The sequence below is a fragment of the Sinocyclocheilus grahami genome, unplaced genomic scaffold, assembly GCF_001515645.1.
Source record: "Sinocyclocheilus grahami isolate Dianchi unplaced genomic scaffold, SAMN03320097.WGS_v1.1 scaffold103.1, whole genome shotgun sequence".
NCBI classification, from domain to species: Eukaryota; Metazoa; Chordata; class Actinopteri; order Cypriniformes; family Cyprinidae; genus Sinocyclocheilus; species Sinocyclocheilus grahami.
The window spans coordinates 241,578-254,485 of NW_015505282.1; the positions used below are offsets into that span (position 1 = coordinate 241,578).

A 12,908-nucleotide genomic window follows, 5' to 3' on the forward strand; every position below is an offset into this window, starting at 1 on the left:
CAGCAGAATTTTTTTTGTAGCCTTGGCCAGATCTGTGCCTTGCCACAATTCTGTCTCTGAGCTCTTCAGGCAGTTCCTTTGACCTCATGATTCTCATTTGCTCTGACATGCACTGTGAGCTGTAAGGTCTTATATAGACAGGTGTGTGGCTTTCCTAATCAAGTCCAATCAGTATAACCAAACACAGCTGGACTCAAATGGTGTAGAACCATCTCAAGGATGATCAGAAGAAATGGACAGCACCTGAGTTAAATATATGAGTGTCACAGCAAAGGGTCTGAATACTTAGGACCATGTGATATTTCAGTTTTTCTTTTTTAATAAATCTGCAAAAATGTCAACAATTCTGTGTTTTTCTGTCAATATGGGGTGCTGTGTGTACATTAATGAGGAAAAAAATTTAACTTAAATGATTTTAGCAAATGGCTGCAATATAACAAAGAGTGAAAAATTTAAGGGGGTCTGAATACTTTCCGTACCCACTGTACATATTACATAATCAGAGAGCATTTCTTTAAAAATTTTAATTGGTTCATTTTAGGGGTGTAACGGTACACAAACATGACGGTTTTGACGTCACGGTTCGTTATGGTTTCTGTACAGCAGGAGAAAAAAAACTAAACTTTTTTTTTTTAATTAAACAATGGTTCACTGAAATAGCTTTTTCTTTAAATAAATTCAATTACAATTCTAATTTTCTTAGGGATAAAAATCTACCTCAGATTCTGCTCTATATAATCATTTACAAACAAAGTCTTAACTTGTTTCATAAAAGATTTATTTAAACGCATTAAATAATCAAGACATCACTAACAGGTCAAGTAAAATATAATGAAATATATAGTCTAATATTTCTCAAAATGCTCTAGACTTAATTTCTTTAGCAAATAACGAGCTGTGGACACTGATGACTTGCCGGAGGCAAGTGAAATGCTACGTGACATTTTGTTTACAAGCTGTTTTAATGACGTCTTTCCGCGAGTGAAACACTGAGCGATTATGTGAAATGTTCATTCATGTTTATTTTGCGTTAAAACTAGTTGCAGTTAAAACTGAGCTTCTATACAGCGATCTGTCTCGCCTCATCAAAGAGTGCCAAAACGGCACGTATTGTCTGAATTTCCTGAAAAACTGATTGACATGAAATTATTTGTTCGGTACACATACATATAGAACAGAAAGACCCGTACCGAACATTTTCAGTACAAATACGTGTACCGTTACACCCCCAGTTCATTTCAATAATCAGTGTTGAAATTGTTTTGTGCTGCTTAACATTTTTTGGAACCTGTTTGGAACTTTTTTCTTTGATTTTTCTTTGAAGAACAGCATTTATTCAAAATAGAAATATTTTCTAACAATAAAAGTCTTTACTATCACTTTTTATCATTTAACACGTCCTTTCTGAACAAAAGCATTAATGTCTTAAAAAAAAAAAGAAAGAAAACATTGACTGACCCCAAACTTTTGAATAGTAGTGTATATTGTAACATTTCTATTTTAAATAAACACTTTTTTTTCAGTTTTTTTTTACTTTTTATACTTCAAAAGAATCTTGAAAAAAATATATATAATCACAGGTCCCAAAAAATATTAAAATAGCAAAACTGTTTCCAACATTGATAATAAATCAGCATATTAGAATGATTTCTGAAGATCACGTGACACTGAAGACTGGAGTAATGATGCTGAAAATACAGCTTTGATCACAGAAATAAATTACACTTTAGAGTATATTAATAATTAGTAATTATATTTCATAAGATATCAGTTTTTTCCTGTATTTTTGGTCAAATAGATAAAGCCTTGATAAGCAAAAGAAACTTCTATAAAAAAATAAAAACCTTACTGATCCCAAACTTTTGAATGGCAGGGTACATATTTCAGTTTCAAATGATAAGCAGTATTTGAGATGGATAAATAATAGGCTAACGTTTGTATTTCCTGCCCGATATAATGTAATTAACGCAAGGACCAGCCCTTAACTATCTGTCCATTACGAACACGGACCACTTTTTTCTGTGACTAACTAACTACATTTTTTTTGTCTTATCTATTTAGAGGCAGCCCTACTAAAGTAGAGTATGTGAGGGTGTAGATGTGGAGATGTTTGAGCACACTGATCTACCTCTAGACAGTCGCTCCTCTCGGGTTCCTCCTCCACGAATCTCTCCCTGAGGTCAATGTCGCGGTCGGTCGGGAGACCGAGTCTTGACATGCTGTCGAACAGAGCGGAGTCAGAAATGTCCGTCGCGGCGGTGTCTTCAGGAGACTCTGCGGCTCCTCTGGTCAGGGTGTCTATCATCCTCAAGACCTCCAGCGCCCCCTGCCTCTTGCCTCTGCGCAGGTCCGTGTCAAGACTGGGCTTTCCGAAGCGGTCCAGGATCTCCATGATCTTCAGCGCTCCCAGCTGAGTCTTGTTTTTTCTCAGGTCTGTGTCCTGAAGACCGACGCTGCTCAGAAGATTAGTCAGAGATGGAGTGGACTGTCTGTCGTCCGCTGATCAAGAGAAGACACTAGATTAACCACTGACAGCAACAGTAAACAGCTGTTACTCAATTCAAACTAGGGCTGTCAATTTTTTATTTAATTTAGAATACTCGTCGAATTTAAAATAAAAATTTATATTTAAAAGCAAAAACGTTGCATTTGAATTTTATGTGTGCCTCGGACTGCCTTATCAGTGGCGCACGAGATGCGACGACCATGTAGGTTTTCTTGCATTTTAATGTCCTATCCAGTTGAACCCACTAGCTCAGCGCTGCTACGTTATTCATTCAAAATATTGCGGAAAAAGAGAACATCAATGCTGAGATGTTGTTTATGTCAAAACCAAGCCGTTCACACAGAAGGCATATTTATCGCATTTTCTGATAGGGACATCTATCACCACTGCACTAGCTTCTCTCACAAGAGAGCCGCATGTTTAAAATTAAAGTTCACCTTTTTAAAAAACATGTCTCGAGATTTTATGGCATTTTTTTCCCCATCTCACTGCATCTGATTTTTTTAAAATGAAGATTGTACTATTTGTGATCGGTTTTCGGTCCATTGTATTAAACTATACATATATAAATGAGGCTGTTTTATTTCTAATTGTTTAAGCAACTTAATTATATATGGTTTATAAGCATTATTTTAAACATTATGCACTTCTTTCACAGAAGTTATTTTATTGCTTTGAATAAGCATGCATTAGTTATATCTTGCTCGATGCGCTCTCTTGTGGCCTCAGGAGAGACGCCAAAAGCTTTTTTCACCGTAACTGAAATAATGACTTTTAAATTTGAATATTGACAATATTAAAGTACAAAATTCTAATTGAGTTTTTCAGCCATTTTGACAGCCCTAGTTCAAACTCCTCCTCAAAAGCACATTTTCAGTGCAAACAAGACCTAGTGCATCGAGAAACTAAGCTGCATCTTCATCTCCTGTCTATTTTTTACAAGATCATCTTCATTAGGGCTGCATGATAACGGTTAAATGGTTAAATCACAGTTATTTTGCTCAAAAATATAATCACTTTTATTAATCATGGTTGCTGTCATTAAATGTTTACATTTCTTCTTCAAAATAATTGCACTTACATAACTGCAATAATAACTTTTACATAATTACAACAAATGAAGAGAAAGTCAATTTGCATGGTTTGCAGAGATTTAGTCTTCTCATTGGTCCACTGTATTGGAACTGACACTGATGAGCGGCACAGCGATAAAAGTTTAAATTATTTTAACCTGACACGGCGTCTTAAAAACGTGGTGCTTGTGCGAGACGCTGCAAAAGACGCGAGTGCAACAGTCATTCACGTCCGTACAGCTTCGTTTACATAGAAAAACAATAGAAAATAGGGTTCTGTGTAGTGTTAATTTCATTAACGGAAAATGTTTTTTGACAAGCTTTTTTTTCCATGGCTAAAACGAGATGACAATAAAGTCAATAAACAATAACTATGACTATATCAACATGCAATAACATTGATGATAAAAGACAAGACTAAAATGTATTTAAAAAAATAAAAACTATACCAAAGTCGAAAAAAAGAGACAAAAGAGACTGCTGAACACGCTTCTACTACGCAAGCTTTCATGTTTGCGGTTGCCAGATATCAAAAGTTTAAATCCTCAAATCAGAGCTTCTCTGTTAAAAGGATACATTTTCTGCCAACTGTTTTGCATATTTTTTTTTACTGTTGTGTTAATAGAGAAACATTATTGCAATTATTGAAATGAGGAATGGAACTGGTGAAAGTGCAATACCTGAAACGCAAAAATAAATCTCAAATGACAACAATCATTGCCATTATAATTTTGAGCACAAATAATTATTTAACCATTTAAATCAGTTTAACCATTAAACAGCATGACGAAAATATTTCATTGACTAGAACTAGACTAAAATGCTCAGACATTTAGGGGTGGTTTCCCGGACAGAGATTAAGCCTAGTCCTAGACTAAAATGGCCCTTTAAACCAGATTAGCAGAAATCTGCTTTCTCTGTCATGGTTTTAAATAGTCTTAGACATAAGTCTAGTCCAGAATTTAATAGGCTGATTTCCTGGAAGACGACTAGCTACTTCAGGACTAAATTGAGGCTTAAATTAATGATAAGTAAAAAGCACATCTGACACAGGACTGAGATTAATTTTAAAGTCTAAAGGCCCGTTCACACCAAGAACGATAACTATAAAGATAACGATATTACCGTCCACATACACCAATATCGTCTGTTTATTCTAAGCGCACGCTCATCTGCCGCTTTAAATTCTCCAGTTCGTTATAGCAGGACTGAATCTGATTGGCTGTCAATGTTTTTATCGTTTATCTAAATAATAATCGTTCTGAAAGTGATCGCAACAATATAATTTCTCTGTCTCTTTATCGTTATAGCTGTGGTGTGGACTCGGTTCTTTAATATTGAGAATGATTTTTAGAACTATATCTTTATAGTTATCGTCCTTGGTGTGAACGGGGCTTAAGACTAAGACTAAATTAAAAATGGCTGACAAAATGAACACTAGTTCTGTGTGAACAGCCCCTTATACTTTTATTTTGGGCAGAACCTCTCAATAGAGATCACTGAACTTCAAACTACATGCAATCTGGCGACCACATCCATGAAAGCTTGAGGAGGCTTGATGCAAGATAACGCAAATGGCAAAAAATATTTACATGATAAACAACCGACGGGCCAATACTGCAGACGATTATGCGTAATAAATCGAGAGAAACAGAAATCATGATACACGGTTCATGGTGCAGCCCTAACCTTCGTTCTCCTCACCTTCTCTTAATTCTGCGCTGGGCTGATTTCTCTGGCGTTTTGAGCTTCCCTCATGAGCGTCGAGATCCAGCTTCCTCTTCAGCGCGCAGGCGTCCTCTGCCGGCTCTGGATCTCCCTCCTCTCCCTTCGAGCTCTTCTTGTTCCTCTGGATGAGCTTCAGCAGCTCCTGGACTTTGCCCGGGTCATTATGAGGGGCTGCTCCCTCAGGCTGACCCCGCAGCTCCTCCACCTTCTCCTTCACGCTCTCCAGAAGCATGGTGAACATGGCAGGCTTGTAGATGTAGGGCCGCACGAAGCTCTCCCAGTTGGTCTTCTTCCGGGGCGCGGGAAACAGCTTCTCCCTGGTGTCCAGTTTGGGGTCGTAGTCGGTGCGGCCGCGCTGCAGGGGCTTGCCCTCGCGGAGGTGAGTGAGGTAGTCGTAAACCTGCTGCTCTACGGTGGCGCTGAGGTCAGCAGGAGGCTCGCCGCGAGCCTTGCTCAGAGCGCAGTGGAGAGCGGACATGAACCAGTCGTGCTGGGGCATGATGGGACTGTGATGCTCTGACGACACAGCTCTACAGCTCTCCGATGCTTTACCAAGACACAGACAGTTTCATTACCACATCATAAAATTAAGATCTGATCGGTGAAACACATTCTATGCAAATATGAAAACGCAGACACTTCAAGCAAAGGCAGCTTGATTCTGTACATTGTTGTGTTCTGAATGCCACTGTCAGCTGAATCTTAAAAATCAATTGAGAAAAATACAAATTAAACAGAAATAATACTGAAAAGCAAAATGCTGTTTGGAAAATGTATTCTTCATTGTTACCATTTCCTTGCATATTTTAAGGTTAGTTAATTGGTTAACACTATTTAAAGCCTTCATGTGTGACCCTGGACCCCAAAACCAGTCATAAGAGTAAATTTTGCTGAATAAATAAGCTTTCCATTGATGTATCGTTTGTGAGGATAGGACAATATTTGGCTGAGATACAACTATTTGAAAATCTGGAATCTGAGGGTGCAAAAAAAATCTAAATATTGAGATAATATTATAATATTGAAATAACAAAATATTTATATTAAAATCACCTTTAAAGTTGTCCAAATGAAGTTCTTAGCAATGCATATTACTAATCAGAAATTAAGTTTTTATATATTTACGGTAGGAAAATTGCTAAATATCTTCATGGAACATGATCTTTACTTAATATCCTAAAGATTTTTGGCATAAAAGAAAAATGGATAATTTTGACCCATACAATGTATTGTTGGCTATTGCTACAAATATACCTGTGCTTTTGTGCTCCAGGGTCACATATATAACGCACTACAAACATAGTTTTAATGCATTAATTGTGCCTGGTAATGCACCTTATAATGCATTGTATGATTTCATGAATACCACAGTTATACATTAATACATTATAAAATACATAATACATTATCAGTGTTGGGGAGTAACTAGTTACATGTAACAGCGTTACATAATTTAATTACAAAATAAATGCGTTACACTTTATTTTAAGGTGTTCTTGTCACAGTGTAATTATACATTTAAGTACTGAGTAATATTAATTAACTACATGTATTTACTCTATGGTTAGGGTTTGGTTTAGGGTTACTTGCATGTAATTATGCATAATTTATTGTTATTATAATAGTAAGTACATGTAACGTGCAACAAGGACACCTTAAAATAAAGTGTTACCAATAAATGTAATTGCAATCGGTTACAGTTACTGTGAAAAAAAAAAGTGTAGTTAAATTAGTTACTTATGAAAATGTTAACGATTACAAAGGGGGTTACATCTTAATATTTTCTCACACACACAGATTTGATTGATTTCTTTCCAAAATTGCATTGACTGCTCTAAAATATGAGACACCAATGTTTCAGGAGTTTAGGACACATTTGATCTTAACTCAAATGATGAAGGTCTGACAGTAATCAGTGTTGAGCACTACTGTAAGGTTAACCCTGCCTGCTTTACATGTTTCACAGCGATTAACAGTTTAGAAACATTTAGAAATTTAAATTTAGAAAAGTAATCAAATGTAGTCAGTTACATTACTTTAATAAAGTAATTAAAAGTTACACTACTCATTACATTTCAAATAGGGTAGCTTGTAATCTGTAACCCATCACATTTCCAAAGTAACCTTCCTAACACTGTGCATTATAACACTTATCTATTCACTGTCACACCTTTAGAAAATATAATGCATGAAAACACTTCATAAACAAACCTTCAAATATTATAATGCATTTTAACGTCGCTACATTTATGAAAATATACAATGCATTATAATATGAATACATTTACAAAGCATTATATTTGTATATATTTTATTGTTAATTGCTTACTATTAAGTTCACACTAATTTATTTTAATAATGCTATTATTTACAGAAAAAAGTCAAACCAAGTTAAACAGTTAGAATGTGTATTTCATTAGTATCAGTAAGTCTATTGAATTTTGGCACTGCAACAACATTAGCTTGAAGAGAACCTCGTTGACCAAGTTAGCTGAATTAAGATAAACTGTGCATGTTTATGAATATCTACATGAACAATAACATCTGTTTAATAGCACAGACATTTGAAGGCAATACAATGCCCCCCCCCCCCATTGGAAATTAAGTTTCTTTTCTCCACAAGAACCGTTAAGAGTGAGACTAAGTGCTAGCAAAGCATTCCCGTCTGTGTTTGCATACTTGCATTAAATATGTTTCTTGAAACATATTATTGAAATATGTTCCATTTAACCACGTGCATCTCTCCAAATACTCACCGCTCTTCAACCAGTCACGCTTCTCACGGTAAATAAAAAGTGCTTGTATAGAGGACATTTTCCAACCGCCTCGTCGCTCTATAAAATCAAAATAGAGTCTATTTCATTCAGATATTTCAAAGATAGGGTTACTTTTACACTAGCATTTGACCATCATTAGATCATACCGCTTGAGTTGTCCATTTGACTGGCAGAAAGCAAGAAGAGAAAACCTCTGTCCTTCACCATATTCACCAGCACCTGCAGTGAAGAGACAATCAGCTCATGCGCACACAGCTGCAGAAACATGAATCAGGACTGATGCTCACCAGACCCTCCTCCTCCAGTTTCTGCAGCAATGCGATCAAGCTCTTCGGAGAAGTTCGCTCTTTCTCCACCACGTCAAACAGACTGCAGAACATGCCACTTTTAGACACTACAATAACAAAGCACATCCATTATTTACATCACATCATCTTTTCTCATTAACATACCTACATTAATATTCAAAACACCAATAAAGAAACAAAACAAACATGCATATCACAATATACTATACTTTAAGGCTCCAGGCTGTTTAAAGCATAGGCTGTTAAATCAGTGCTCAAACCTTCATGGCTGCCCGTGTAGAGGCTCCAGGAGAAGAGGGCAGACGGGATCTTCTGCTTGACCTGCTGCAGGCTCATGACTTTACCGATCTCAATCTTCTCTGGCCTGAAACAACAACAGCCATTGTTCATTATCACATGCCCGGTGTCACTTAACACACACATGGTGACTGCTGTTGACTCACAGTTTGTAGGGCAGGAAAGGTTGAGAGAGCGATCGAAGGCTGGCCTGGTACACGTCTTTTCCCCCATTCACAAAATGCCCTCGCCATACCGTGTAACAGCGCCTACCTATCACAACAACAAAAGGAAATGAACAAAATTCTGTCATTATTTATTTGACCTCATGTCACGTATTCTGTTATTTTTTTCCTATTCTACTAAAGGTGAATTTGAAGATTTTTTTCAATACAACGACGGTTTATTGTGATAGTGACTTCACAAAGGACGTAAAACTACTACAAACTACTTGTATGGTGTTCTTTTGTCCTTTTTGGAGCAGTATAGAGAAGAGATCGGATAATTAATTTTAAAAAATGCTTTTGGGTTCCACAGAAAACACTGGTGATCTGTTCCTTTAATAACTGAAACAAAATGCTGTTTTGCTGAATCAAGTGATGCCCACCTTTGCTCGTCCCTGATGGCTGACTGTTGGACCTGAGGAACAACACAAGACAATTTTAATGATGAATGATGAATTCCTTTTACATACGTACAATGAAATTAGGATAGCATAATTTACATATATCACATAATGCACATACAACAAAACATGAAATACAAACGTAACTATGTTTACACAATATAAAGCTGAACTGCACTAAGACTTACTTTCAACTAGGGCTAAAACGATTAGTCGACAATGTTGACTAAAAAAAAGCTTATGTAAGAGCCTGCAATAATGTGGTTTGACCAGTGTGGCGCTGTAATGCAGGACTGTAATTCAGCCCTCCTGAATGCAATTAAAAAGAACACACACAACATACATAGAGCGAATGGATCCAAATTTTGTATTGGTGACGTCAACCTTGGTTTTAATAAGCAGTTCTTATTTTATGACACAGAACGCGTTGGTGAAACTCATGCATCTAGCAAGAACTTAATACACAAAATAGTCATATTGATTCAAGCATTTAACATTTATGAATGAATTAAATGTCAGTAGCCTAATGAACAATACTGTACAAATTATAGCGATCACGAGGTCGTTCATATTCTATCTCAAACGCGTACAGGAAAGTGGACATACAGCATAGCCTACAACACCCCATCAGTTATATTCAGGTCAATAGTGCCACCTGTTGGCGCAGTTTTGTAACTTAGAGAACAACTTTTTTTATGTCGAGATCACGAGAAATTAAGTCGTTATAACAAGAAAACAACTCTCGTTATGTCGATATAACGAGAAAATAAGTTATAACGAGAAAACAAGGAAAAAAAAAAAATGCATGGCCGCTTAGAACTTCCGTAGTTTCCCTCCTTTTTCTTTTTAATCTATTGTGGTTCAATGTTGGACCTGAGGTATATACTATACATATATGTATAGTATACGAATGAACATGTGTATATATATATTTATCTATGTGTACATGCATATATATGTTAACAAATAATAATATGGTATAGAATAGAATAAGAGTGTGCATAATATAATGTATAATAACGGTGCAGTGAGGGTGGGGAGCTCTGTTGGAGTTTTTCATCCTTTTTCTTTTATAAAGTGTTGTTATAATATGTAAAATATTAATAAAAAGAGACTTTTAACACACACAGCTCTTCAGAGCAAACCTGAAGCTGCTGAGCTGCCTTGGATGAATATGAAAATATATGTTGAAAATATAATCAGTGAAATAATCGAGGATTAGTCGATTAATCGTTCTAATAATCAATTATCAAAATAATTGTTTGTTGCAGCCCAACATTTAACATAAGAAAATTAATTACATTGCACAATAAGAGAGTATTGTATTCAGAATAGACTTGTGCCGGTGATGCGATATATCACGGTAATGAATATGCACGATATTGTTATCGTGGGCACTTCTAAATACCGTGAATAATTATATATTACAAATTATTCCGAATTTTGAATGCATTTTAAGAATACTTTTTCCATCAACTGGTCAAAATGCACAACACCGCTGTATGCTGCGTGAAAGACGCGTGCGCACTCTGATGTAAACAAGCGCAGACGAGAAGCACATGGCGGAACATGTGAGAGACGCTCTGGATGAAAGCACACTTTCACTCTCTGACAGCAGATGGCGCTAAACTGCAGAAATAAATTTAGACTTAATAGGCTATTTATTTTCAAACTTTTTTTACATTTTAATCTGGACTACAACATGCCCTAGATATTGTTTGAAAGTGTTTTGATTCTTTATTGTTCAGTCACACTTTTAAACAAAGATTAATAACTTCTGTAGCAAATTGTGAATGTTAATGCATTAACTAAGGTTAACTAATGAGGTCTTATTGTAAAGTGATACCTATTGGTCTTTACAGTTCTTTTGCACTTTAATCTGTGTAAAACTTTTAACTTTATACATTTTTCTGTATTGCTTTATTGCATTTAAATGTTCGGTTATTTTTGTTATAAGAAAAAAGTTATTAAACCTGTTATACTGTATTATGACAGCACTTTTTTTAAACTAAATTTTAATACCATGATAATACTGCATACCGTGATAAAAGCATTAGCAATTAATCGCAACATGAGAATTTGATACCGGCATATCCCTAATTCAGAATAAGAAGAAAAAAATAAAGTGTTGTATTGCACAGAAAGTGTATTACACTAAGACTGACAGTGAAGAATATATATGAGGTCAGCGCATATTAAAGTTCATAACGTTTACGGCTCTAGGAAAGGAACTGTCCTTAAGTCTCCTAGTCCTCGTTTTAATACTGAGAGTAAAGGAGAGCAGTCAGATACCTGAGAGGAGGCAGCGGTTTGGGGGCCGCTGTTGAAGCCTCTTTGCCTTTAAAGTAAAAAGAGACCACCGCATACGGACACAAGTGTCTCGGCCTGGACGAAACCTCAAAATCCACATACTCGTAAAAGTATTGCTGTGAAGAAAGCAGCCATCTTACAGCAAATGCATGTGATCATGAGCATTTGATAAAATATTTTTATTCCTATAGGAGTTATTTTACTCGAGAAAGGACTTTACCTGCGTGTACTCGAATGCCCTGTACGACTGTAAAGACGTAACTCTGGTTGAGTTCTTGGAGAAATGACTGTCAAATTTAGGTGTAGGATCCATACTTTTGGACATGGAGTCATGTACACTCTTCACTTTACCCTGGAGGACAAAAGACCGGACATTTCTCAGACTCCACAACACTAATGTTTCATTTGAAAACAACATCATTCAAGCTGCTGCTGTACCTTTATAACTTTAAATATGATGATGTTTCCTGTAAATCCAGGCTCAATGGGGCTGATTTGAAGTAAATCAGAAAACTGACACAGGTAAACACCTGCAACATCAACATAATCATTACTCACTGGATGCAGTACAGATGCCAAAAATTACACTTCACTGGTCAAGACAACAAAGCAAAGAACATGAAACAATCTCAAAAACAGCTCTCCATTTCACACAGTTCATAAGTGACCTCAGTCACGGGTGTTTTCCTCCTGTTCATAGCAGTTCATTACCAATCTCTCACCACAATTATTTTATTATGCTCTTGATTCCTTTCCATTGGTGGCGCACTAGGGCTGGGTATCGATTCAGATGTCCCGATTCGATTCTCGATTTTTTTTTATTACATTCAGTGAATATAGTTTTAATACAAATGCTATTGATATTTCTAAAAAATGAACAGTAAACATCAGTTTACAAATGGTGAATTAATAAAAAAATAAATGAAGAACCACATGCCTGTATTTTAAACCTATTCTTTTTTTGTATAGGGTCCTTTTTTAAACAATAATAGGGCCCTATAAAATGTTCTTAATTTTTCTGGTAATCAGATGAAAGCATAAAACATTTAATTTATCCTAATCAAATTAAAATTAAATCCTTTTATTTTTTGGCAAACAAAGTGCTGCACAACAGAGGTTTACTGTTAAAATTAAAAAGAAAACAGACGTGATTATTCCTTTAAAAATAAATATTTATTAATATTAATTAGCAGCAGTAGCATTGAATCTTAAGACTGCTAAATAGTAATATATTCTGACAGTAGAACATTAAACTAAACTTTTATTTTGACGGGTTGCCGTGAGGAACTTGCAGCTGCGGTGTAT

The 12,908-nt window shown here is 35.8% G+C and overlaps 1 protein-coding gene across 3 annotated transcripts in view; it reads right to left on the reverse strand.

Annotated features, from left to right (window-relative positions):
• Positions 1–12,908, reverse strand: part of tasora (transcription activation suppressor a) — a 68,791-nt gene that overhangs the window by 43,122 nt on the left and 12,761 nt on the right. For all 3 annotated transcript variants that reach the window (XM_016276486.1, XM_016276489.1, XM_016276488.1), the window contains 11 exons: positions 12,042–12,133; positions 11,824–11,955; positions 11,586–11,719; positions 9,276–9,307; positions 8,836–8,941; positions 8,653–8,756; positions 8,372–8,478; positions 8,231–8,303; positions 8,064–8,141; positions 5,284–5,853; positions 2,129–2,499 (listed from right to left, as the gene is read on the reverse strand). In XM_016276486.1, the coding sequence (XP_016131972.1) occupies positions 2,129–2,499; positions 5,284–5,853; positions 8,064–8,141; positions 8,231–8,303; positions 8,372–8,478; positions 8,653–8,756; positions 8,836–8,941; positions 9,276–9,307; positions 11,586–11,719; positions 11,824–11,955; positions 12,042–12,133 (1,799 nt within the window). The remainder of the gene's footprint in view (positions 1–2,128; positions 2,500–5,283; positions 5,854–8,063; positions 8,142–8,230; positions 8,304–8,371; positions 8,479–8,652; positions 8,757–8,835; positions 8,942–9,275; positions 9,308–11,585; positions 11,720–11,823; positions 11,956–12,041; positions 12,134–12,908) is intronic.